Below are 26,162 nucleotides of genomic sequence, written 5' to 3'. Positions count from 1 at the left end.
TGGGCTGTTAAGTGCTGTTTCTTGTTTTTTTCTCTCAAATGGGTTGTATTCTGGCTATTGTGTTGTTTCTTCCTGCTCTCCTATAGAGGTGTAAGTTGTGGGCCGTATTTACACGTATCATTAGAGAAAAGAGACCCTTTAGGATGCAGGGCATCTGAGGTTTTATCATGCCCACTGGAATATCAATCAATATGATGTGACAAACAGACTTAATACTTTTTGTATACGCCCAGCCACAGGAGAATCAAAAAATATTTCAAGGTGGAAGAAATGACTACTGACAGTTTTTCTTACTTATAAACCGAATGGTCTATTTAAGGTGATGCAGTCAAGGGTGTTCACTTGCTTCACTGACCTCCCTGCTCACTTAATCATGCCTGGTTTGAGGACACGCTGTGACCTTTCTGCGCCTTGATGGCGTTGTCCGTCCAGAAGAGGGAGTGATTGATCTGGATTGACACAAACAGCCAGTGCCCTGGCTGGCCTGCCACAGAGCATCACTGGGTCATTGTAGCATGCCTGCATGTCAGATGAGGAGGGATGGAGAACACACAGGATGATGACCTGCTGATGAGATTGTAGGCTCCAGTTTTAAAGAAGCTGTGAAACATTATGACAAAAAACAAAAATAACAGCAGGTTTTACAATGGAGAACAGTTGGCAGCGTGAAGTAAAAACCAAACAAATGTCCCTTAAAATGGAAACAAATATTAAACTGAAGATGAAATATTACAAATGGTTTGTTCTTGGTAACAACAAATGGGTAGATTTTTAATATGTAACACACATTTTTGATAAGGACCCCTTACATTGTTTTGTTCTTGTTTTCATAGAAAATGGGACACTTTAAAACTTAAACTTGTCTGTGTTCTCCAACAGACTACTAAACTATCTAATGTCATTACTATTTTGAAACTACCCCACCACCACAATACCTATGAAGATCTATATAAAATCACTTCTTCAATACCTCGGGTAGGCTAATGCTGTAGGAGTACTTTTCCCAAAGGGACCATGGGATTGATATTACAGTAAGAATATGTAATGGCCTCTTAGGATATTTCACTTTTATTAAAATGTACTGTAGGCCTACACGTTTTTTTCTAATCCAGTATACCCTTATAGATCCTTGATGTGATTGCAGGTGGTCCTTTGAAATAAAAAAAATTAAAAAAAATAGTTTGATCTGTACTATGGAAATAAAGTGAAAAGTGCTACAGCAAATAAAATTTGATTAAGTTTGATCTCACCATTTTTCGGCCAACAGTTTTTTTTCTATTCGTCACCCCAGAATTGTTTTTAAATTGTGAACCACGTCGGGAGCTTTTTCAATATCTATTTAGAATGTTATCGTACTTACAGTATCAATTGCGTTGCCTAACTCTAGCTACCTAGAAACTACAACTCCAATGCTGCTTTACGCAATTTTGATGACGTTACAGGGCATTTCCCGTAGTAACCTTTCCTGTCTGGCTAGTGGTGCGTTTGCGCCTCCTGTCTTGAAAGAGAGGTGAAGAAGAGTTTACTTTCCAGAGTTTTAGGTTTAGTTTCGGTGTTCGTGTGGACTGAAGGGTGTTGTCGAAGCAGAAAGCCCATTATCACGGAAGGATGCTGAACATGTGGAAGGTTAGGGAGTTGGTTGATAAAGCGTAAGTATCTCCCAACTTCTTGACGTCGTTGCCGTGTTATTTGTGCCTGTGGTTTACCTGTTTGAAAGAGACACGTACTCAGAACTTTGACGTCACGCCACTCGAACAAGACAGCTAGCCTGAATGCTATTAATGAGTTAGTTAGCTAGCTAGTTGACTTTGACAATACTATTCGTCCTAAGTATAAGTGTCCCTTTTTGCCACATTAGGTTTTCCATGGCTTTGAGTTAGTCTGGGATATTTTTTGCACTGTTATGAGATCACGTTAGCTTGTTGTTTGTGCGTTTTCTCCGACAGGGCAAGCTAACTCACTTAGCTGACAAGCTAGCTTAAAATGTAGCCTGCTTGCTAGGTAGCCATAGATGGGTAGATGGGTGGGTAGCTAGCTCACCAGGCTAGCCAGTTAAGCTATTTTGACAGTCCCTGGGCTGATTAATCAGCGGGGAATGTGTATTTACGTGAACGTTACATCTTATAAGTTAACACGTTGATTGGCTAGCTACCACCGCTTGGAGATATTTTAAAGCTGCATTGAGTGTAGGTAGCTAGCTAGTTGTGTTACTCCCCACTATAATTGTTATGACAATGGTAGCTAGCTAACGTTAACTACAGTAAATTAAGTCAGTTTTTAAACTTTAAATTACTAAATTACACCACATGGCTGTATTAACCTAATGACAAGGCCTACACATGAGCTATGTTAGCTAAGTTATTTTATTGGGATGTGTGACACCAGAGAACAACAAGATCAACAGCAGCACCTAAACAGATCACTTATTAATCAATGACCACTAATCAAGCAGCGTTTTACAGTTTGTTGCCTGATGTCCAGCTTGCTAGTTTAATGTTCAAGGATTTGATGATTTAAGTTCATCCACACATATTAGTTACAGATTTTTTTTCTACCAGGTTTTTAATGGAATTAAGATGGAGTTTGAAAGGCAAGATGTGGAAAATGTGACAAAAAGCATGCATGTAGTATGTAGGCTACATTGAGTCACTGCTGCTTGTGCACTCATAATGAGTCTTGGCATAGTTTGATGGCCTACATGGCCAGCAGCAGTAATTTAGTACCCGGAAGTACCAACCAGCCCTCAACTTAGAAAACACCTTGGGGATAGTGCATCTTTTGTTCTGATTTGAACTACGGTTTACTTTTAGCTGCTGACTAAACGTGAACATGCTTTTTACTGTACTGTAGGGCTATAGGTTATTGCACAATTGTTCCTCCCTAGGTTTCATGGCTAATTATGCACACCCACACAATAAAGTGTTCTTAAGTCCATCCAAGAAGATGTTCCGGCTTGTGTCCCTGGAGTGTGACCTCCTCTAATATGGGTTACTTTCATGAGAGGGAGACAGAGAAGGGCAAGATTGAGACAGAGAGAGCAAGAAAGGTGTACGTTTAAAAGATTAAAGAGATGGGAGTTTCCATGTTCATTTTCCTCCTGAAAGAGCTTGAATTTTGTGACATTCACAAATTATAAATTATTTTCGTAAAGTTTACCAAGCTGTAAGTCATTCAAGCGTTTCAACGGTGTGTCATAATACAATATATTCTGTTGTATGATTTAAGGTGAGTTTTTTTCTGAGTAGGAACATGCAAGCAAGTATTTTGTCCTGGTTGAAATAGATCTTTCAATGAATGATAGCGACATGTAGACTAATTGATTTGAATCAGGTTAATGAGTAACTGAACACAAGGCAACTTTTTAGACTGCAGTCTAACGGAAATCTTTGTGATAGTGTATCACAACTTCCGTTTATACGAGCTAGTATCTAGAACAGGTCACCAATAGGAAGAGAAAGATAAGATCTTGCATTACAACATCATATCCTCTAATGTTTTGTCTGTCATTTATCAACTGTCATCAGACTTTGTGCAGTATAAGTAACATACATAGCTATAGAGACCCAGGATACGTACAGTAACAAAGCACACAAAGTAATCAAAAAGACTTATTAAAACAAAATAAAACCTAATTGGCAGTTTTGTAACACAGATAAATTCTTGTCCAGGATTGAAGTGAGTAATGAAAGAACATTCCATCATTAGTTGGTTTGATACATGATACGGCTTGATTTCTGTCTAGGATCTCCATTGTAGATAGTTGGTTTAACCCATTGTTCATCTGCACCTGGCATGGTCCTTCTCAAATAATTTAGTTGGCATAGACTGCCTTTTACAAAACAGATTTATGTTGTTCGAGTGGTAACCATACCCTGCAGCTTGCAGTAGTAGTAACACAGCCATAACCACAGAGCGGGTGAATTTCCACCCATCAGTTCAATGCTGCTCTTTCAGGCCCTGTACATTTTATTGCTGATGTGGCAGTAGTGAGGGAGGCATGAGAAGGCACAGGGTTCAGATGTTTTGCTGCACCATGTTATGGCTAAAGCTGTGACAGGGCTCACTTAATTATTTGGATTAAGATGTTGTATTTTTTATCCCTATCTACAAAGGTTCCCTGGCAAAGCATAATAAAATAGTGGATGTAAACAGACAAGAAGGAACCAGTAATGGTCACACATCCTTTATCATTTTAGAATATTCTCTGCCTATAAAATCATTTTTTCTTCTTCACAACCTCATTGCATAGGCCACCTACCCCATATACAGAATGGACATGGGAGGGAGATCTGTTTCCTGTGTTACGCTAAATTGGTTGTCACATCATATTTAAGGACATATTGTGGATCTACTAACAGAAGCTTACCTTTTAAGTAGTCTGGTTGAATAGAAATAGGCCAATGCTTGGTTTTCCTTTTGTGTGTTGTGTAATCTGGATTCTGAATATGTGAAAAGGCTGCCAAACCTGTTAACCTTGTTGAGTATACGATTTAGAATTACCTGAGATTAGAGAGCCACCATTTGTAGCATTGGCTTTTCTTTCCGTGCGAGTTCCCTTTTCTTTTTCTGGTTACTTTTTCTAGTTTTTAGAATGTCAACAAGCAAGAGCTCAGCTCACCCACTGTGAGCACAGCCCTGTTTCCTTCCGTACCATATGAGGTCTCATTTATGTGTTTATATTGAACACTGGTTTTTATTTGCTTGTTTAGTCACTAGTTTTTGGTTTTAACAAGTTTATCGGTTAGATTCAGAGCACACAAACACAACCACTCCCTATTCCATTGTCATTATAGCCACTAAAAGGGTGTGGTTGTAATAAGAGTACCTTTTCATCTATTTTCATCCATGTTTTTTCATGCAGGCCACATATTTTGTTTTTTTTAAGGTTATTTTTGTTGGGCATTTTAGGGCTTTAATTGAAAGGATAGCTGAAGACATCAAAGGGGAGAGAGCGGGGGGGGAATGACTTGCGGCAAAGGGCTGCAGGTTGGAGTCAAACCAGGGCCGGCTGCGTTGAGTAGTAAACCTCTATATACGCCAGCTCTTCCAACTGAGCTATCTGGGCGCCAATGCAGGCCACATATTTTGAACTAAAATACCAAATGTCATTTAATCCACATAGACACGATTTATGAAAGTGGGTTGTACTTTATCTTACTCTGTAGAACCAACGTGGTGATGAACTACTCAGAGGTGGAGTCTAAAGTCCGAGAGGCCACCAATGACGACCCATGGGGACCATCAGGACAGCTTATGAGTGAAATATCCAGGTAAGGACAATGCGTAGGGTTAGACAATTTGTCCTGCTGAAAAGTAGCACTATTGTTATTTGTACATAACATTTAAACATGGCAAAGTTTTTTTTCAAACCCTTTTCGAGAGCAGGAACTCTTGCATTAAGATTTTCAGGAAACTCATGTCCATTTCGACAATTTAAATTTTTTTTTGTTTGGCTCGGGACGCAAAGTTCCTGTTTTTCAAGGTATTAATTATTCTGCCAGCCAGAAAACCCTGTGTGCAGTACTAAACCTAAACCCCATAGCTGCTACATGTGCAGCATTCATTCAAACTGACAAAATTCATATTCAGAGATAGGAATTTTAGGAAGTCCTGTTGTTATTGACATTTAACTAAGGATGCACCAATTGCAAATTTCTCAACCCTCACCAATGTGTAAAATCTTTATTTGGCCGATGCTGATGTTTTTTAGTTTTTTTTTAAGCCAGTTAAACAGATAAAACTTCATTAGAAGAAATGAGCAGACATTTTCCAGCATAGTGAGGTACCTGAGGGCACCACACAATCTTTGGAACTGTTTCACAAAAGCAACATTTATAAATCCAGTATAACTGATAAAGCCAGGCTTGACCTAGTTTAGTCTAAAGTTTCCTTCGGGATGAATAAAGTATCTATCTATCTATCTAATCATTGCATCCTGGCTTGGTGCGTTTGAGGAGGTGCAAAATAGGTCTAGCCATGCAGAAGTAATTTCAAAAGATGGGGGTTCACAGCTTTTTTTAAACAGACCGCAAAGTCAATCACAAATTTACTGATGCTAAGATTGAGCTTAGATTGAGCTTCAGCTCAATTCAGAAATTTACAAGTTGCAATAAAATGATGCGCAAATAACGCTCTGTTTGTCAGGGCTCACTTGGCCTCCAGGTCATTTCTGTTTTTTTTTTTTTTTTTTAAGCTTTCAGGTAATCATTGTACACTTAAAATTTAATATGAACGTTTGCTACTGCCACAGGTGCATTTTCCCTTTTTTGCCAATGGCAATAAATAGGGCCAACATTGGCTTTTTATGTCCAGCCGATTCTTCGGTGCATTCCCTCATTTAACTGCTATGTAACTGCTATGTTGTTGTTATGTAGCTGACAGTGTGAAACTAAACGGAGACTAAAATGTAATTTTGTAATTGTGGTTTTAAGGGGAAAAGGAACCAGACAAACACTGAGAAGATCCTTGCTACTTAGAAATAGTCTTGACTATTAGGTGTTTTTGACAGACTCCCTTTCTACCAAGGCACGTTTCTTCTCCTACATTAATGCAGACACAATATCAGCAGTAAATTACAAACAAGACAGTGATCTGGACCTCTACATTTACACGGTTGTTGTCTTGTTGCATGCAAAGTAACATATTAATACATGTCAAATTTTTGATCTTTTATTGGTCTGATTTGCCCAGTCTTTGTAGTTCTTAGGATACAGTGGATACACAAATGCAATAAATAGACCTGTAGATCATTTAATACTTCCTAAATTTAGTTCATAGGTCTCCATAGTTGAAGGAGTCATTTGTCAAAACCTGTAAACTGACCACCCAATCCAATTGTTGGTTGTCATATATTGGAAATGCTTTGTCAATAAAAATCCAATGTTTTCCTATTTCCTTCTCTGTAATCAGAGCCACCTTCATGTATGAACAGTTCCCAGAGGTGATGAACATGCTGTGGGCCCGCATGCTGAGGGATAATAAGAAGAACTGGCGGAGAGTCTACAAGGTCTGCCACAGTACTGTTGCAACAACACACAAACACACATGCTTTATCATTACATAAGACTTGAATGCCTAAACACCAAAAAACAACTTTACTCAGACTGTAACCCTTTTTAAATGAGCCATCTGTAAACTTTAATGTACATTTCTGCTCATTAATACAGGCAATAATAATATATATTTTTTTAATTTACAAAACAAAAATTGTTGGTCTTTAATAGAACCAGTTTGATGCCTCACATTGTAAAGATGCTCTGAATTGTGGGGGAACTGTGAAGATAACATTGTCAGTACTGGTTACAACCAGACTTGGTGTTTTTAGCTGAGCTAGACACAGACTATTCTGTTAAAACTGATCTGTGATGCTGTTTTGCCCTCATTGTTATCAGTAAAGTTTGCTGGAATATTCTTTAAAACAGTCTTTCTCAATGCTTAATTTTTTGTCAGTAACCGGTCATGCGGTAACTTAGGAGGCCTTGTCTGCTCTAATTAATGTGGCATGCGGTTAACACGCCAATCACTACTTTGTTTGAATGAAAACTCAACTTTTGCCGGATGCGCCTGGTGTTCTTAACCAGTGTTTTGGAAGAAGGAATAGTAGGAATAACATGCGATTTAATATAATTTTGATTTAAAATTATAAAAAACAATTTAAAAAAAGTAATTTCCCACTGGTGATCAATAAAGTAAAGTCTTTTTATATAAGTCCCTTACCCACTCAAACCAATTTATGTCGATATGAAGAGTGGCTCATGTGGTAAATAGAGTGTAGTGTTTTGGTACCTTGCAGGGCAATATTGTTTTATATAGGGAAATTAGTTTAGTTCTACGTGTAATGTAGAAATAGTCTTCAAAACCAACATGAAAAAGATCATGTATCGGGATCCTCCCTTAAAAAAAAGGTGATATGATGTATTAGCCATATCGCACATCCTTACTTTAATGGATCCAGCTCAAGCCCCCAAGGTTTTTCTCTCTTGTGTGTCTGTTTCTTAGTCCCTGCTGCTGCTGGCCCATTTAATCAGGAATGGATCGGAGAGGGTTGTTACCAGTGCCAGAGAACATCTGTATGACCTTAGATCATTAGAAAGCTACCACTTTGTAGGTAAGGTATCCTTACTGGGCTTTTCCTGCTGTATATTTTGCACTGCAAGTTGGAGGAGTGCCACCTTAGAAAACTTGCTAAATAACCAACTTTGCTTTTCCAAATGTTGCTTTTATTAGGTGAGGTGATCTCTATACCTCAGCATTGTAGTGTATCGGTATTAGTAACAATAGCTTCAGTGTGAGCTGTAATGAAAGTACTGGCCCTAAGCGCTGCTTAGTCCACAAACCCCTAAACCATACAAGCTGCTTTCATTCTTCCCAACCATGTCTGTATTTAAGGTACTTTCCCCATACAGAGATATATGTGTGTGCTTGTGACATCTATACATTGTAAAGTGAACACAAAAAGTTGCCAATCAATGAATTATATTGATCTCAGTGTTTCTGTTTCCACCTCTCTGTCTCTAGATGAGAATGGGAAGGACCAAGGTGTGAATGTTCGTCATAAAGTAAAGGAGATGGTGGAATTTGTCCAGGATGATGAGAGGCTTAGGGAAGAACGGAAAAAGTCAAAGAAGATCAAAGACAAATACATCGGGGTATCCTCAGACAGTATGGGATACCGACGTTACTGTAAGTGTTCAGTTAAGTAATATGAACGGATAAATAATTAACAAAAATGTTTGGGTTTTAATTCCATTCATGTCCTTTTCTTTTTGCTTTCCTCCAGCGGGGGACAGGTACGACGCCAGCGATTCACGGGGAAAGTGGGACGACGACTGGGAGAGGAATAAAGGGCAATTCCCCTTTAGCGAGAAATTGGGAGAGATCAGCGACAAAATCGGCAGCACCATTGACGATACCATAAGCAGATTTAGGAAGAAGGATAGAGAAGACTCACCAGATCGATTTAGGTTGGAGACAGACAAGTCATACATTTGGGTTATTTTAAACGGAAAGTCGCCAACCATGTTTCTCCACCTCCAAAAGTCAAAAAATATTTGGTTTCCCTCTCAATCATTACATCAGCACTGCTTATAATTGGCCAAGTCAAACTTTTTAATTATATTTTGAATATACCTGCAAATGAAAGGGTTCTAAATTCAGGCCATAAATGGCCACAAAGAGAGGAAGAAAAGTACAAAAGAACAGATTTACTGGAGTGGCTACAGTAGATAACAACAAAGCCTTATACGAACATGGTTTGCATCTTTATTACTTTTTGGCCCTTTATGGATATAGTATCTACAAAGATAATCTTATCTTTATCCTCACATAGCTGGTTGTCTTACCCAAGCCATTTTTGTCTCCATAGTGACAACGATGAGGACCGGGGTCGCTCATCTCACAATGGCCAGTCAGGAAAAGAATTCAAAGATGAAGAGGAAACTGTAACCACGAAGAGTGTGCAAATAGTCCAAGCAACAGAGACTACAGCAACACGGAAGAGAGGAGGGGTTCCGTCTAAGAAAGTAGACTTGGGGGCCGCAGCTAACTACATAGGGGATAAGAGCCCAGACACCACCACCAAACAGGCATCAACAGCAAATGTGAGCATTTAACATACAACTTCATTGATATGCTTATAGTTATGCATGGACTGTGCCCTGATGTTTCTGTAAATTGCAGCCCCAACCAGCAGCCCCCCAGTCCTCCAGTACCGGCCTAGCTGACCTACTAATGGTGGACACAACACCAAGCCAGCCTGCTGCCACAGGTATTATGTTATTAACTTCAAGTACTACCATGAAATTTTATACTAAATGCACATGTTGTTACCTTACAAGGAGTTTGGCTGGGAAGATTTGGATGAATTTAAATGCTGAAACCACAGAAATGCAACTGTTACCCGGCATGTTCAACATAGTTGAGCACTTTAGGGAAACTAGTTTTTAGTTGAAATTAGCCCCTTTTACAAAGAGATTCAGCAATAGCGCAGCAGTGGTCTGCTTTCATGCGTGCTGTTTATTCACACTGAACCAAACAAAGGCATCATAATGTGGTCCCCCCAGTTTGTAATTTCACGTGAGCCGAGCCGCACCCTTAATCAATGGACACACAAACTGCCAATTTTATGCATTATTCTAGCACAACTTTTAGTATAAAGGTCATAGATGGCTACTCGAAACGCTGCTTTGTCACTTTTTGACTTGCCGTTGGCTGATTTTACACATTGCAAAGGGCCGCAGGTCGGAGTCAAACCTGGGCCCTCCGCATTGAGGAGTAAACCTCTATACATGGGCATCTGCTCTACCAACTGAGCTATCTGTGCATCCAGCCGGCTGTCCCTTTTTCACAGATGTTGGCCCTGTTACAGCTCTGTGATTACCTCCGCTGTTGGCTTAAAGGTGTGACAACTCTGTTACCCCCATTCTGTCTTCTTAACTTTTACACAGGTGGCCATCTTGTCATGAACAGTGTGAAAGGGGATTTAGCCCTCCAATATCCCCAAATGTGTTGTATTTGAATATTGTATATTATAAGCAAACAAGCTAGACACAAGTCCTTCCAGAAAACCTGAAAGCTTTTTCTTCAGCATTACAATATTGTACAAAACCGGAAACTCCACAGTGACTGCAGGATTCCGCAGTGTCAGTGCCCAGCTGCTGATGCTAGCTTCAGGTTTTGGGGACAGCAGGGGGAGTGAGTTGATGTATAGGAACTAAGTGCACCAGATGTTTTTGGAGCAGTCCCTGGTGAGTGGAGAAGGCAGGAGTGCTGAACAGATGTTTGGTCCTCTCCACCTATTCACTACCACCACCCCTCCCCTGCCCCCTACACTTCTGACACTGAAGGAATGCTAACTATGGTGGAATGAAACGGGGAGCTCCCTTGTTTAAAATTAATGTCTTTATGTCTATTTGTCAATGCAGACCTGATCAGTGGATTTGCTGACTTCTCCTCACCTGCTGCGTCCGTTGGCTTCTCCCCGGGATCTGGTTGGTTTTCAAGTCGTCTTTTTTGTGTGTGTGTGTGTTTGTGTGTGTGTGCGTGCGCAGTGCTGTTGCAGCCATACTGCTAGAATATTTAGAGTGATGCTGGGAGGAAGCCCAGGCCATATGGAGCCTGCTACCTGCTCTGCATAACAAGAACAGACACACATCAACTCCTGTTATGGATGACAAGGAGACTGGGACAGAGTAAGAAGTTGGTGGGGGTGGCGAGAAAGATTGAGGGATAGAGACAAAGACAACAACTGGCAGGGCCAGTTCAATGAAAATTTAAAACGTGGCAACAGTGCTCAAAGTTGGATGCGCTGGATAAAGCTAGACTGTCCTCCATGAAGACCTAACTGTTAATTCTTTATTGCTATGACGGCTCTTAAATTAGCGTGATTGACTTTTGCTTGCAGCATCTTGCATTATTTACACAAAACAAAAATCACAGAATTGCAAATAAAGACATTAATGCTCCTGTCTTTTTTTCCTGTTGCAGCAGCACATTCCTCTAGCAGCAATGGAGACTTTGGAGATTGGAATGCCTTTCCCGGAGGTCAGATGCCAGCATCTGCTCAGACTGTTGACACCAGTGGAAACAGCCTTTTTGGAGCCATGACAGGCCCGGCCGCCGCGCCTGCCCCAGTCTCAGCTTTGGGCTCTGGTCCTGCCTCAGCAGACCTGTTTGACTTGATGGGGCCAACTCAGTCCCTCACCTCCTCTCAGAGCCTCAACTTTAACATGAGCAGCACACAGAGCATGAGCAGCACCGTCCTGCCCCAGTCTAGGTCACAGGTATGCATGATTGTACTTACACACTTAAACATGCATCCTTTTGAAATTAATTAATGATATACGTATCCTTACAAGACTCATGAATGAATCCTCAGGAAACATTACACACAATTATTTCAATTTTCATGGATACAGAGCTAGACTTATCAATTTAAGAGTTATACTTCTTAGTCAGTATATGAAAAATGCAGCATATAATTTGGATAAAAATACTAAACAATACATGTAAATCTATCTCTCTTTGAATGTATTTACAGCCAAAAATCTGTATTGGCCCAAGAAAATGACTCGGGTTCCAGATATGTAGTGTCATCAATTTCAGAAATTGTTTAATCCAACAGTAACTATCACTGTTTAAGATTTAGTCAGTTGTTGGGTGCTGTTTTTCTTTTATTTATTTTTATTTTTTATAAAATCTGCTTTGTAATCTCGTAACCTCCGACTTGTTGATTTGGTCTTGGCCAGCAAATTTGAGTGCTATGAGTAAGACTTTGAGTCTTTTAACCATTTTATGCCTACATATGAAGTGGGAAATAAATAAATGTCAAACAATGAGAGAAATGATATACTTAAAGTAGCATTCCAGTACAAATATTAGAAGATTTCACTCATTTACTCCCAGTTTACACTGCTGGTTGACCACATCAGTCAGTATGCATATGCAATAAAGACACACCCCATGTGATTGAATGATTGAGGACAGGCATGATGGTAGTGGGTCAACATGCCACTTCACTAGATGCTCATCTCCCCCAGAGAACGCCCATTAACCACCCACTCCTCCTGTCACTGACACACAGAATAAGAAGAATCAGTTGTGCGTTAAAAACCCAACAAAAGCCTGTGGATGTTGAATGCATTTCCATTTTAAAAGGTTGTTGACCTTAATAACCTCATTCTTTTTTTTTCACCGAGACGACACCCACCACTCTCTTTTACTCTAGTTACTTTGGATGGTATGTTTTAATGAGCTCAGAATGAGACAGTAGCGGATTCATCTGACAGTATAGAGGTTAAGTGGGGGTTTAAAGACCCTGAATCATAAAAAGGAAAACTATCTTTGTATCATACATTGCAGCGTTGAAGCTTTTTTTGTATATTATCACTGTTTGTGATTTTAGCTTATTCTCAAACATTTTATCTGTGCTTGTGTGCGTCTCTCTTTGCCAGCCCCTACAGAACATGGGGGGGGCTTTGCAACCACAGTCTGTCCAGCCCTTTCAGCCTGCACAGCAGGGAATGGCCTCTCAAGGTGTTGGAGCCAAAGCAGCCGTTCCTTCCACCTGGTCAGACTCCTCAGTTAACATCAGCCTGGACTTCCTGGGCCCAGGCATGCAGCCACCCAAGCAAAGCCAGCCCACCCTCAACACCCTCCAACACGGTGAGAGGATTGGTAAATCTGGCATGAATGGTGCCACTGTAGTCAGGGTCTCCTTCAAAGCTCCCCATCGATCTTTTTAAAACGTTGTACACTTTTTAATTGCGTTTTGCTCTGTCATTTCCAGGCAACCAGTTACCTGCCAACATACTCTCCCAGGGATTTTCTGGTATGAGCCTCGGACCTACATCGACCATAAATCCTATGATGCACCCTGGTGCTGGCATGGGCATGGGGATGGCCCCCAACCAGGGCATGATGGGGATGGGCATGAATATGGGGATGCCACAGGGCGGTATGACCATGGGGATGCCCAATGCCATGGGGATGGGAATGGGGATGAACCCTGCAATGGTGCAACAGCCCAAACTCGATGCCTTTGCTGACTTCGGCAACTTTGGAAAGTGATAGAGCCGGAGAGCAAAGATTTTCTGGTGGAGTGGTCTCTCTCTCTATTTCTCTCCGTCCATTGTTGAAAGATTGTTAATGAGCTTCAAACAAAGAGTACTTGAATAATCAACTATTACAACACCTACACCCTGCAATCTCCTTCATGTTTTTTTAAAAGAAATGCTGTAGTGATATGGATCTAAATAATTTCTTGTGTTTGGTTTGAACCAATGATCTGTCTGGTCTTGGGTGATGGTCAGACACACACGGAGTGTGCCACCAAGAGAATGTCAGGGAGATTTGCTTTATAACCTCAATCAAGTGAAATCACCAGAATAGCAAAAGAATATATAAGTAGCTGCATAATTGTTTTGAGATGCATTCTCAGTAACTTTACTGAATGATAGGTTTGAATAACATCAGCCATTTTAACTTTCTAAATTACATTTAAGAATGTCAAGTTACCTCTTTTTTTGTCATTGCTCTTCCTTTTGACCTGTAAATAGACATCTGGAGCCCTTACAAATAAGTTATGGAGTTTCCTATATGAGAGGCAGTGACAGTGTGAAGAGTTATATCGTACAGATCAAATCTGATATGAATTAAGACCCATAACAAAGCACATTGCCACCTTCTCTTTGTACATAAGTGTCCACACACTCCAGATGTGGCCTGTGCTAATAATGAGTGTTTGGAGTGAAGGCTATTGATTCATTTGAGGAGTTTTTCTTTCAACAGACCATAATTTGTTGCCTTTCTTATTGCTATATATAAATCAATATATTTTAATTATGAAGATTATAATCAGTTTGCATCCAAAAGAGATAATCACTAGGTAGAAAAAGGCTCATTCAGGGGTTGTGGGTTCTTTATTACAGCACATAGTGCCTGAAAGATTTTTGCCGTTTCTGTTCAGTTAACCTCTTGGAAGGAAAGGCTGTGACTGTGCAGTGTTGAGGATTGCTACCAGAGCGGAGCTTATGTACTATGTACAAACATCTGCGTTTGTACTAATGCCTCAAACCATGCGTACTGTCTGTACAGATAGATGCAATTGTATAATCATTTCCCTCACTCTGTTTTGTTTGTCCCATGCACACTTTTGTGGTTCCCCTTCATTAAGGTCAGTGATAACTTCACAGCTTAAAAAAATACAAGATGAAAATATATGGAGCTCAACTTAATTGAACATCTCAGACTGTTAAGATTGCCTCATGCATCCCATCATGTTTCCTAACTTTTTAGAACGATGGTGAGAGAAAGCAGTTTTACCAGTTGGGATGCAATTTGGACATCCAGTATGTTACAGCGGTTGGATAAAGATGTGTTGTGGCTTACCGCATAATGACCAATCCCCTCCAGCTGTACACCAGCTAACTGATCTGTTAGATGTACAAAACATTGCTCTTCAGTGGTTCAAGTGCCTACCGGTGGTTGCCTCCTGACCCTTGTAATAAGTGCTAAGTAAATCTTGGCTGCCAGTCATTTTTGGTTTATCAACAATTAGATAAATAATTCAATGATAAGAGGCAGTGGATTCTGCAGCCCCAAGAGGATTGTTGGAAGGAAGTTGTGCTTTACAACTCTCCCAAGGGCTCAAGAGGCTAAGCACACTAACACATAGCAGCCTTGCATCGGAGTCTGAAACCTTTAAATGACCAAAATCTGTTTGCTGTTTTCATAAAATATATCAATAGGTTTTATTAATTGTTTTCTACAAATTGTTTGGATCTTCTCTAAAATGGGATCGTCACTTAAACACTAGAATATGCAAATATAAAAAGAAAATCCTTTGAGAATGAATTGTTGCATTATTCCCATTTTGATTTGATTTACACATTGATTCTTTATCTACAACATTAAACCGTTGATTGGAATGTGTTAATGGTGTGTGTTATTTGGTGTTCTGTGTCATTAGCCTCATTCAAAAGAGCTTCAACCAGCAAAAGTGAAGACATTGCACTTGACTTTGAAATTAAATTTAGTTAATGTGTTTGTTAATGTTTGAGGCAATAAAGATCTTCAATAAATATGCACATTTGTAAATTACACTAAGGCAGAATGTCATGAGACTAAATGTTAGGAATGTTTAATAAAACATGCTGGATATCAAATCAATAGGTTGCCACGGTTTACTGCACGTAACATTCAAAAACAGTAACTAATTACATTAAGAAAGTATGGACAGAGGATGGAACGGCAACCAATTTAACAGATATTGCCACAGGAATAAGGCAATATATGATTCTTGGTGTGACAGGTGCAGTGGTCCAACAACTGATTGGAAACCTCAACCCTTCGTAAAATTACGCTTTTATTTAACAGCACATAGCATTATGTGAACGATTCAAACAAAAGTGATTGGTGTTTTATTTAAAAAACTTAACTTTGTTCCTGTCAATATTTAACTGATGAAATGAACAATTTGTCCTAATGAGATGGATGGCCTGATTACTATCGTACATATTACACTCAAGTGAAAGATTGTGTAGTCTAATTGTGTCCCTTCACATATCAAGGTTTGTTGGAGCACACTCGTGTGACAAACTAAAATTAAAACCGCTTGAAATAAATAATCAACCACATTTTCACTCTCCAGAGAGGAAGACTATTAATTGGGCTACACTAATAATTTATATATACACACACTATTAAAATTAACTGTATATAGATAAACAACAGCTCGGCTACTGCTACAGTATTATAGAAAAGAGGGTTAATTAAACTGCAGTCAAATTAGGTAAAACTAAAATAAGACACTCAGACCCCGAAACATTATAACATAGAATCAGTCTGTGTCACTCATCATCCAAAAGAAACCTCTGCCATTTAAAACAGGAAAAAAAATAAAATAAATCTTTACAACTTCCATGAGATGCAGTAAATTGTGCTTTTATGGTTAATGTGCCCATTAAAGAGTAAAAGCAATCTGAGACGTCAAGACAAATGACAGCTTTTGAGTGCCATCTGCAATCTCTAGCTTCACAGACTCAATTATTCATAATGCATTTATGTAGTCCGCTGAGACTGCACTGTCATTCCTGTTCAAACTAACGGGAAGAGCAACATAAAGGGACAAGCTCTTTGAGATGACAATTGACTCACAGATGGCACTAATGTGTTTATGCTGCCCCCTGCTGGGTAATAACCATAACACAAACACAGTTATCATAGCTGTGGCATTCAGGTGTCAAAATACCTTTCCTTCAGTGGCTGTCACACAAATGAAAACAAGACAAGAAATCACTAGAATTAGAACTGAGAAGCTTTTATTCCTCAAAATCAAGATGATCTCTCTGGTGGGCGGAAAACACCTCCATATCAATATGATATAATAGTTGTTTTTGATTCCTCTGAATACAATTCAATCACATCTCTGGCAGCTCATGTACAGTATTTCACACCTGTTACTACATCTTTTCAGAATCAAACAGATTTTCGTCATAGCCCACCTTTCTTTAATCCAGGATACATATCCAACAGAGAGGCTAGTCAGAGTGGCTGTGGGTTAATCAGGATAACATTCTCCCCCCGGATGAAAAGCTGGTTGATGTGGCGTGTGTGGACCTTGCCATAGGTCTGGGAGTCTTTCTTCTGACAGACCTCCAGACCCTGGGCCTTCAGTGAGACTTTGTCTTTGTCCTGTTTGATTTTTTCTGACAGACTGGACTCGGTACTGCTGTCCTTTCTCTTGCTAGTAGGGTGAGCAGGCAGGTTTTTTGAAGTACTTTTGGGGTTTGAAGGCTGATGCTTGCTGGCTGTTTCCTGCGGTTCGTTCTTCTTTGCAGGCTCATCACCTCCTGGGCTCTCCAGGAGCTTCAGCTTTTCAAAGAGCTGCACAGAGAGCTCAGTCACATTAACATGTGTGGATTGAATTTAGAGTTTTACATTCTATTTTTTAAGAAATCAAACCCCATTTGGTATGGTTGGCATTGTTTAGCAGTAGCCATTTATCAAATGTACATCATGTAATTTCCTCTGTATATAACAATCAGTGTAACTTGTGGGATGTGCCTGCGCAGGACCTAAATTACCTAGCTACGCACGAGGGAGTCACAGAAACCTATTGCATACAAATCAGCATTACTGTTTAAAATTTAATCTAATTGAGAATTGGCTCTGCCAATGCACTGATCAGAGTTGTATTACTACTACTAATGCAAACACGCCACAATTTCCTACTGCTGATGGTTCACAATAAAGGTGACACAGCTTTTATTGTGAAGCAGTCACAAAAAGCAAAGACAGCATTCATCGAACGTGCCTACAAAGCAAGACAATGGACAGACAACGGAGCGGTTTTAAATATTTCAGGGATCAATGAAACAAGAAGGAACAGATAGATTAAAATGAAGAGTTTGAGGCACACGTCCAAGTTCTCAGCAAGATAACAAACTTCACTGTGCCCTGCTGTTGTGTGGTAAACTCTTAGCACCGTAGCAGCATGAAGCTAGATTGCAGTTGCAATTATTTGTTACTAGCTTTTTTTTTGTCTTAAAAAAAAAAAAAAAATCAAAACTGAAGTTTTCTGGGCATCACTAAATCAAACAGGACATTCATTTTACAGATTGGTACTTTTGACTGTTACAGAGTAAGAAATATATTGAAATCGAATATACATTGAAAACTAGTGCCTACCCGTGAGATTGTGAGGGCCTTTTCATGGTGGAATGCCTCTCCAAGCAGAGGCTCTCTGTATGTCTCATCCACATCTACCATTGCCTGATCAAGAGAAATAAAAACAAATGGTGATCTAAAGAAATCTACTTCCAACTTGTTTATATGTTCTGGATTATTTCAGATTGGACATATGGCAGAGTCAAGTAATAATTGAATGAGAGTGAGTGAAGCTCACCAGGTTCCAGAACTTGTCGAAGGCCACGACAAAGCCAGAACACACTCCCCTCAGTCCCTTGAAGGTCCTGATGTGAACTTTGACCCGTATCCTCTCCTCAACACAGTGGTACAACTGCCCCAACGGACTGCCTTCACACACTAAGGAAAAAAACATGACAAGTTGGTTACACCACTGTCTCTACAACCAATGAAATATGGGAGGGAGTTCAAAAAGTATTCTGCCAAATAAGGTGAAAGGAAACATGCAACTGTGCGTATGAATCAATATTAACAGTGTATGGGTTCCACCTACAGGGCATCCTTGTCAGGACATTTTTCTGGGGCTTTAGCCTCCTCCTCCGCGGTGCTGCGCTGCTCGCCCCCCCATCCTCTGGCCGTTTGTTCACAATAAGCCTCTTGAGCCTTTCGATGCGCTCCGGGTCCGCCTGCCCTCTCATCGCCTTCAGCCGCCTTTTCTCCACGTTCTCCGGTTTGGCTCTGCCCCGGCCGCCCTTCAGGAAGCTCTCGTACGCTGCCACATTGTTGAAAGTCTTGACGTTTGGAACAGGAAGCTGTACGGTCGGCGAGTACAAGGCCAAGAGGGGGTCAAAGTTATCAGAGCACACATCTATTTTATCTGCGTCGTCATCCCCAGCTTTACTGGCCGCCTCCGGTTCATGGTCCGGTACTAATGGCGCAGTCGAGCAGGTTGCACGTGCATTTTCTTTACTGTCGGACTTTCCAGCTTTTCTTTCCCTCTCCTCCATGGTCTTAACCGCCGTAGACGAGCACACGGTGAAGCGAAGAATCCTGGGTAAGTTCGTTGTCTTTTGTGGCAGAGCTTTCACTCTGCACATATTTCAATGGTGCGTTTCAAATCCGAAAGCGTTATGTTTGTGTGTTGTTTAAAAAAGAAATCCTGTGATAGTTTGATAGTTAAAGCCTACATATGTAAACATACTTTGAAACGTCAAATACTTCTCACCGGAAACAGCCTTGACTAAAAGTCCCGTCCAACGTGTTTACGTCACCTCTTACTCATACACGATCTTTGATGGCGCTCGCCTTTCCTTTATTTACCACAAGACGTCGCTAAAACACAAGTTAAACATAATTAGGTTGCTTCTTCATCGATTATCCAATGCAGCATAGCAATAATCAATTGATGGTTGAATTTAAGGGGGGGCAAGAAGCAACTGAGAACAATAAGCTATTTGTTTTTAATTCATTGTTCGTTAGTTTTAGACATGCCGCCTACAGTAATATCTAGTCTATTAGACTTGCGCTCCGGAACCTGTGTTTGTATCCTCCGCGGCATCACTACGACCTAATTCGTTGACGGACTGTACACAAACCAACGTGTGTGAGACGACAACTTTCTCAGAATAAATGTAGATATACGTGGATTTCGTTATTATACTGCTAAACGAATTAACGGTGTGTGTAACTAATGAAACAGCTAGCTATAACTCGCTGGTTACTGTAACGTTAGCTGCATTGGACTCAGCGTAACGCCACACATGATCCTCGGTGCTATCATGTGTGCAGTTACGCTCAGAAACATGTTTGAGTGCAATAGAAATGTCATACAGAAGTTAGTTACTTATTACTTATGATGTTTTTATTCCATAATGACTTTGATTTATTTTTCAAACTGGCTTTGATGTCCAAATCTAGTCACGTTAGTTAATATCACAAAATTATATTTAAGTCACATTAACAGTGACTCTATCCAAAGTATGTATACTTTGGATATACTATGCATACTTTATCTATCCAAAGTATACAAGCAGCTAATATGCTTTCGTGTAGAGTTTGAGAGATACGTCACAAAGTATGAGGTGAATACATGATGCATTTCTTCTTGCTATTCTCTTTTATTAGTTCAAATACATGCATGGTGAACAATAGACCCGTTTTAATGTTAAATTAATGTGACGGCGCACACACAGCAGCACGTGTTCGTGTGCCCTAACATGGGATGGATGATGGATCCTACTGACACTGGAATCGTTAATCAACACAAGACTTTGTATCAGCAGTATTGATACTTTGGGGATTGATCCGCCCACTCGCACCTATGTTTAATTATTTTGGCTGTAAATATGACTACTCCATACCCGCTGTGAATGTGTGTGTGTGTGTGTGTGTGTATAATATGTGTGTTGTTTTCAGGAGCACCCTCATGCTGATTGGAAAAGATTTCAGATTTGGTGGACGTGTCAGGTCGGGTGTTGTTCGACCTTTGGCCTGTCTTTTTACTGGTTTAAGCAACATGGCCAAGAGCAAGTTTGAGTATGTGCGCAACTTTGAAACAGATGACACTTGCCTACGAAACTGCTACATTGTTGTGAGACTGGACGGGCGCAACTTCCACAAGTGAGTTTCCTCTTTAGGGCACACATCTGTCTGTCATGGCACACGTGATTTTAATTCATCTCTCTGTTGTCTGAGTTTCTTGACACGTTCTGTTTCAGGTTTGCAGAGCAGCACAAGTTCACAAAGCCCAATGACAACAGAGCCTTGGGCCTGATGACCCGGAGTGCGCGCTCTGTCATGGAAGAACTCGAGGATATCGTCATCGCTTATGGTCAAAGTGACGAGTTCAGCTTTGTTTTCAAGAGGACCTCCACCTGGTTTAAAAGGCGAGCCAGGTACCATGATGTTTCCAAACGGTTCAACACAATCTTTTTATGTATTGTTGCATTTTATCTGAATTTAAGTCCCTCTCTTTCTCTTCTGGCAGTAAGCTCATGACCCATGTGACCTCCCAGTTCTCCTCCTCGTATGTGTTTTACTGGAAGGAGTTTTTCGGGGAACAGCCCCTCTTGTACCCCCCAGGCTTTGATGGACGTGTAGTCCTGTATCCTAGCAACCACAACCTTAGAGACTACCTCAGCTGGAGGCAAGCAGATTGTAAGTGAATACTCTAACTGACTTCTACAGGAATCTGTGTAGTAAACTGATCAGTGTCAGACTGTGTTTTTATGTCTTTCAGGTCACATCAACAATTTGTACAACACAGTGTTTTGGACTTTAGTACAAAAGGGGGGGCTCACCACAGTCCAGGCAGAGGATCGCTTAAAGGTGAGAGCAAAACACAACTTTAAGTCAGTTCATGTGTTTGTTTGAATAAGTATTTATACACTATATGGTATAATCAAATTATTATTGTTATTCCTTTTGTGTTTCTATTAATTTCAGAATAATAACCACATATCTTCAAAAGACAATAAACAATTAATAAAGAAGATTTTTGGTATTGATTCCTGGTCAAGGAATTAGCTGATAAATCAGACAGGAAATTAATCATTGACAAAATTAGAAATCAGTTGATTGATTAATTTAGTATTTATCAAATGAACTGGTTTAGCTTTTCTCTGTTTCATATCATTATAAAGTGAATACTTTAGTGTTGCCAAAACAAAATAATCATAAGACATGACTTATGGTCTGATGAGGATTGTTGGTCAATTATCAATACTGTGGACATGGAAAATATAACCAGTATTTATTGGCATGAAAATTAACGTTAATCACAGTTTTCTTATTCATGTTGCAACTTAAACTATTAAATTATTTTGTGTTTGTTGATGTAAAAGTACTTATGTAAATGATTTAGAATTTGTTATGTCACAAAGAAGACTTAGTTCTGAGTGATTGCAGTGGCCTGTATACATGTAACTACATTTAAATGACCAAGTCTCTGTGCATATTCATATGGTCACCACATTATTTACTTGGGGCTTATTCTTTTTGTTATTCTTCCTTCTCCACTGTGCTTTGAGGGGAAACTCAGATGACGCAGTAACAACTAACGAGTTGTGGAAATTCTAATTCTGGTTGGATGTTTGGGCAACATGAGTCATTTGCAGCCCAACTTCCACGCTGCCTAGTTACCTTTTACCACTTTAAATACATTACTTTAGGGACAAAAATGCTGCTGAAGGCAAAGACCATCTTCCTTATAGATTATACCATCAATGCATTTACTTATTTAAACAACAAAACAAGAATTGAACCAGTGGCTGATGTGGTCATTTGAAAGGTTTTGTTGGTGGTGTGGATGGTAAGATGACTTTCTCAGAGACGCATCTGGTCTGAGCTGATTTTTGTATATGCAAATGTTTGTAATATTGACATGAATACATCTAACTGTGTAATGTCTCCCTCCAGGGAACATTAGCTGCAGACAAAAATGAGATCCTATTCTCTGAGTTTGATATCAACTACAACACTGAACCTGCCCTCCACAGGAAAGGCACTACTCTCATCTGGGAAAAAGTGAGCTGCAAAACACACTTAGTACACTTAGTACATCAATTATTGCACAAAAGTACTAGAGGCACACTTTACCAGGCAAACTAACGGGACACCTCAACAGACCTATTCTTAAGTAATAGCTTACACCTTGGAAAAATGGATTTCTACTGAGAAGTTCTATTTACATTCAGTGGTAGAACAACAAAGTCAGCACGGGTAGAATGATCTCCTTTATCAATGGACCACACTTTTTAAAGTTTATTCATGGCTAAGAACAAATTAAAATGATCACAAAGCTATGTCTCTATATATTTGTTATCATACTGTATTGTTACACATGTCAATATTCTAGGATCCATATAGGACCCTAAATCCCACTCTGATGACAGGCCAGGCAGCAGCACCAGAGACTAGTACATCCGTTTTCTGCCATGTCTTTGTCATTAGGTGTAGGATTTGGAATGGTAAACATTTAGTGTTACTGACAGGACTAAAAGTCGGTATAATCATGCCATACCATACATACAATTGAAAATTGTCAAACTGATAACATACTCAAAGTACCAATACAACTTCATAACAACATGTGCATCTCACTAGACCTCCAATTTTTCAAGTTGTGATCTATCACTTATTAAAAATAACCTTTGTTGTTTGAAAGGTGTCAAACTACGAGTGAATTAGTTATGAGCATGACCTCACTTTAGAATGGGGAACATGAGTTAGAGCTGCATGTGTATTAAGGGAGAAGGACTACCACCTGTAAGGCCCATACTGAGAAAAGCATATTAGGATTGTCATTCATGTGCAACAACTTCCTTATTTACTCTTGATAAGCAGTACTTCTAAGGTTATTGAGGGGAAACGCTTAGGTTATGGATGGAATATGGTCATGCATAATAAGGGGTGTAATACATGCTTTTAAATTACTAGTTTGATATAACTAGTTACAGTAATGTGTACCTTAATGTAAAACGTAACCCTTAACTTTTACTGTTGATGTTTTGTGAAGCTGAATTTTCTTATGTGCATGTTTATTTACTGTTTTGTTATTCCTGGCTTCACAAATGTCTAAATTTTTTTGTAAAAGTTGCCTCATAGTCATGTGGGTCCACTAACTTGCAGATACCACTTTGAAAATTCCCAACATCTGTTGATTGATTCTCAGCTGCTGAAAAGCGCTGCATTGGCACCCTTATTTTTGTCTAACAGTCAAATATTTGCCGTAATGCAGCTGATTTTTTTCAGTTCCGTTCTGAATGCACCAACAGAAAAACTTCATTATGGGTCCCTGCTTATAGCTCATTACCACATGCAAATACAATAAAGGTGACAAAATGTTCACTATGTAGGAATACAAACGCAACTTTCAAGTCTTTACTAGTAGAACTCCCAGTGAAATGAAAGATAAAATAAATAAATTATTGCCTGCTCTAAAAGTGTTATTATTATTATTATTATTATTATTATTTGTACAGTGCTGCATATACCTTACCTAGACAGAACATTGCATTGTGTTTTTCTTATTATTTAACAAGAATTAAAAAAAAGCATTAACAAACCTGAAAACATTTTAATTTTGTACGAAGGATTGTATTTAAATGAAATTGTTTTCCATTTTTCGAAGTACGCAAAATTAGTTTTTTGTTTTTTGCAAGAAGATTGAAACAAATGTCATATGTGTCCGTTAGCTTAGCATAGCTTAGCATAAAGACTTTAGGCAAGAAGAAACTGTCCAAATATAGAAATTGGACTGGACTATTTCTTGGCTGAGTGCAGTGACTTCCTGAAGTCTGTAAATGGTCGGATTCTTTGGACAGATATAAGAGTGATATTTCCCCAAATGTTGAACTATTCACTAAGTAACTAAGTTACTTTTAATTGCAATAATCATATTCTTCATTTTGTGTGTCCAGCGAGATGAAACTGTCCTCAAACGCATGAAGCTGCCGAGCGGAGAGGAGAAGGACGTGGCTGCGACCCGCAGTAGGAGGAGGGTGGAGGCTCACCACTGCGACATTATCGGAGAGCGGTTCTGGGAGGATCATCCAAACGTCCTGGAGGACGACAACTGCTAACAGCTCCTGTATTGCAATAGGAGAAAAACCCTGAACGGAGTCTGGCCAGCCATACGAGCAGGGCAGATGATAGAACAGCTTGTTGTTGACTGATGATCGACGACATGCCGAACCAGGAAGCTTAGTACACTTCAATACTTTGAAAGAGTTTTTTTCTGAGACTGAAGCCTTTTAATGATTGACTTTTTACAATAACTCTCTCCTAGGTGCATCATCTTCTTACTTTTACATATTAAACTTCTGTCATAACGTTCCCTAGGACATGTTCTGCTTAAATCAGTGATGACGCCTGTCATGTTCAAAGGGAAGCAGAAGACTTCATAAGCTTTCAGCAGTGGGTGTTGAGGACATATACATATACAACAGTTTGATACTGCCTCAGAGATCTTCCCAACCCTAATCTAGTGCATGTAGCTCTCCTAAAGTTTTTTTAACAAAAATATATCCTCATTTGGTATCATGAATAACATTATTGAGAATCAGCATGTTTAACATGAGTTGTCTTGGCCCAAAGTTGCCTTCTTTGACTCTTATCTATCTTTTTTTGTTTAGGAAGCAGAGTTTCCTGTTTGAAATGTGATGATGAAGGACTCCAAACTGCAAGGTGTTTAGTATCACTTACAGTTTATAGTAAGAAAGTATTTCTAAGATATGAATAAGCAGAGTAAAGCAGAAACCAATAACTTGGCAGTATACCTTTTTAAAAAGCATGTGGCTTCTCTTAAGTACTTTATGTAACCAGGAGTCAACAGCAATTTGGATTGGTCAGAGAGGCCTGCATGTTTTAATTGGATCTCTATAATGAGGTAATGAACAACTACACAGAACTACAAATGTACAAACAAACATGATTACAAAAGTTGCTCTTTTTCTAAGACATAATCTGGGCACTTAGATCAGTTCACTTGGACTAGTGCCGACACATCAGTGACTCAACATATGGCTTCATAGTATATTTGGTTGCTTAGTAACAATATCCTGTTGTGGAAAGTGGTCCAGTTATTTAAAGACAGCATGTGTTTACATGCAGGACTTACACTTATTCCTGTGTACTCATGGGGCATCCTTTATAAAACCTGTTATGCAAGAGGTTGCGTGAAGCAGGGTAAAATTTGCTGTTGCAACATTCCTTGCAAAAGTCTGGATTTATAAAGAATTTCCATGTGTAAAATGTGCCCAGTTTTCCCGCAACCTTTTGACTATGCGTGTGATGGGGCGTCTGGCTCCCAAGGCTTTGTACGTGGCGTTTTAGTGACCTCCGATGGTAACACCAAATATCACATGGATAACGTTCTGTGGATGCAGAGCGCCCAGCCTGCCTCCAGAATACCTGCTCCACCTAACCCTGGTGTGGTGGAGCCACCACATTATTAGTCTTTTAAATCAATACACACATAAATATTTATGTAAAAATACTTAACAGATGTTTAGCTCAAT

At 39.6% G+C, this 26,162-nt stretch overlaps 3 protein-coding genes across 12 annotated transcripts; 2 read left to right on the top strand and 1 right to left on the bottom strand.

Moving 5' to 3' along the window:
• The first annotated feature begins 1,395 nt into the window (after positions 1-1,395).
• On the top strand, positions 1,396-13,695 carry clint1a (clathrin interactor 1a). 4 transcript variants are annotated; one of them, XM_034883723.1, is made up of 12 exons: positions 1,396-1,649; positions 5,166-5,270; positions 6,910-7,006; positions 7,999-8,107; positions 8,518-8,682; positions 8,780-8,963; positions 9,365-9,599; positions 9,685-9,766; positions 10,923-10,988; positions 11,488-11,780; positions 12,951-13,161; positions 13,286-13,695. In XM_034883723.1, the coding sequence occupies exons 1-12, from the start codon at positions 1,609-1,611 to the stop codon at positions 13,564-13,566; spliced, it is 1,869 nt and encodes a 622-aa protein (XP_034739614.1). In that variant the 5' UTR covers positions 1,396-1,608; the 3' UTR covers positions 13,567-13,695. The 4 variants fall into 4 exon arrangements, with proteins under 4 accessions (XP_034739614.1, XP_034739613.1, XP_034739612.1 ...); XM_034883722.1 differs by having other exon boundaries at positions 11,485-11,780; XM_034883721.1 differs by having other exon boundaries at positions 9,679-9,766.
• Positions 13,696-16,791: 3,096 nt separating this feature from the next.
• Positions 16,792-19,256, bottom strand: lsm11 (LSM11, U7 small nuclear RNA associated). The gene is made up of 4 exons (XM_034884125.1): positions 18,698-19,256; positions 18,404-18,543; positions 18,187-18,270; positions 16,792-17,382 (listed from the first exon to the last, which is right to left on the bottom strand). Exons 1-4 carry the CDS (start codon positions 19,239-19,241, stop codon positions 17,041-17,043), a joined length of 1,110 nt encoding a protein of 369 aa, XP_034740016.1. The 5' UTR covers positions 19,242-19,256; the 3' UTR covers positions 16,792-17,040.
• thg1l (tRNA-histidine guanylyltransferase 1-like) lies at positions 18,952-25,922 on the top strand. 7 transcript variants are annotated; one of them, XM_034884131.1, is made up of 7 exons: positions 18,952-19,198; positions 20,560-20,763; positions 20,862-21,038; positions 21,131-21,300; positions 21,383-21,471; positions 22,561-22,668; positions 24,564-24,983. In XM_034884131.1, exons 2-7 carry the CDS (start codon positions 20,570-20,572, stop codon positions 24,723-24,725), a joined length of 900 nt encoding a protein of 299 aa, XP_034740022.1. In that variant the 5' UTR covers positions 18,952-19,198; positions 20,560-20,569; the 3' UTR covers positions 24,726-24,983. The 7 variants fall into 7 exon arrangements, 6 of the variants coding, with proteins under 6 accessions (XP_034740022.1, XP_034740020.1, XP_034740019.1 ...); XM_034884129.1 differs by lacking the exon at positions 18,952-19,198 and adding an exon at positions 19,705-19,750 and having other exon boundaries at positions 20,558-20,763; XM_034884128.1 differs by lacking the exon at positions 18,952-19,198 and adding an exon at positions 19,705-19,775.
• Positions 25,923-26,162: the final 240 nt, after the last annotated feature.

The sequence above is a fragment of the Etheostoma cragini genome, chromosome 10 (assembly GCF_013103735.1).
Source record: "Etheostoma cragini isolate CJK2018 chromosome 10, CSU_Ecrag_1.0, whole genome shotgun sequence".
NCBI classification, from domain to species: domain Eukaryota; kingdom Metazoa; phylum Chordata; class Actinopteri; order Perciformes; family Percidae; genus Etheostoma; species Etheostoma cragini.
This window is presented reverse-complemented; position numbering and strand designations above follow the sequence as displayed.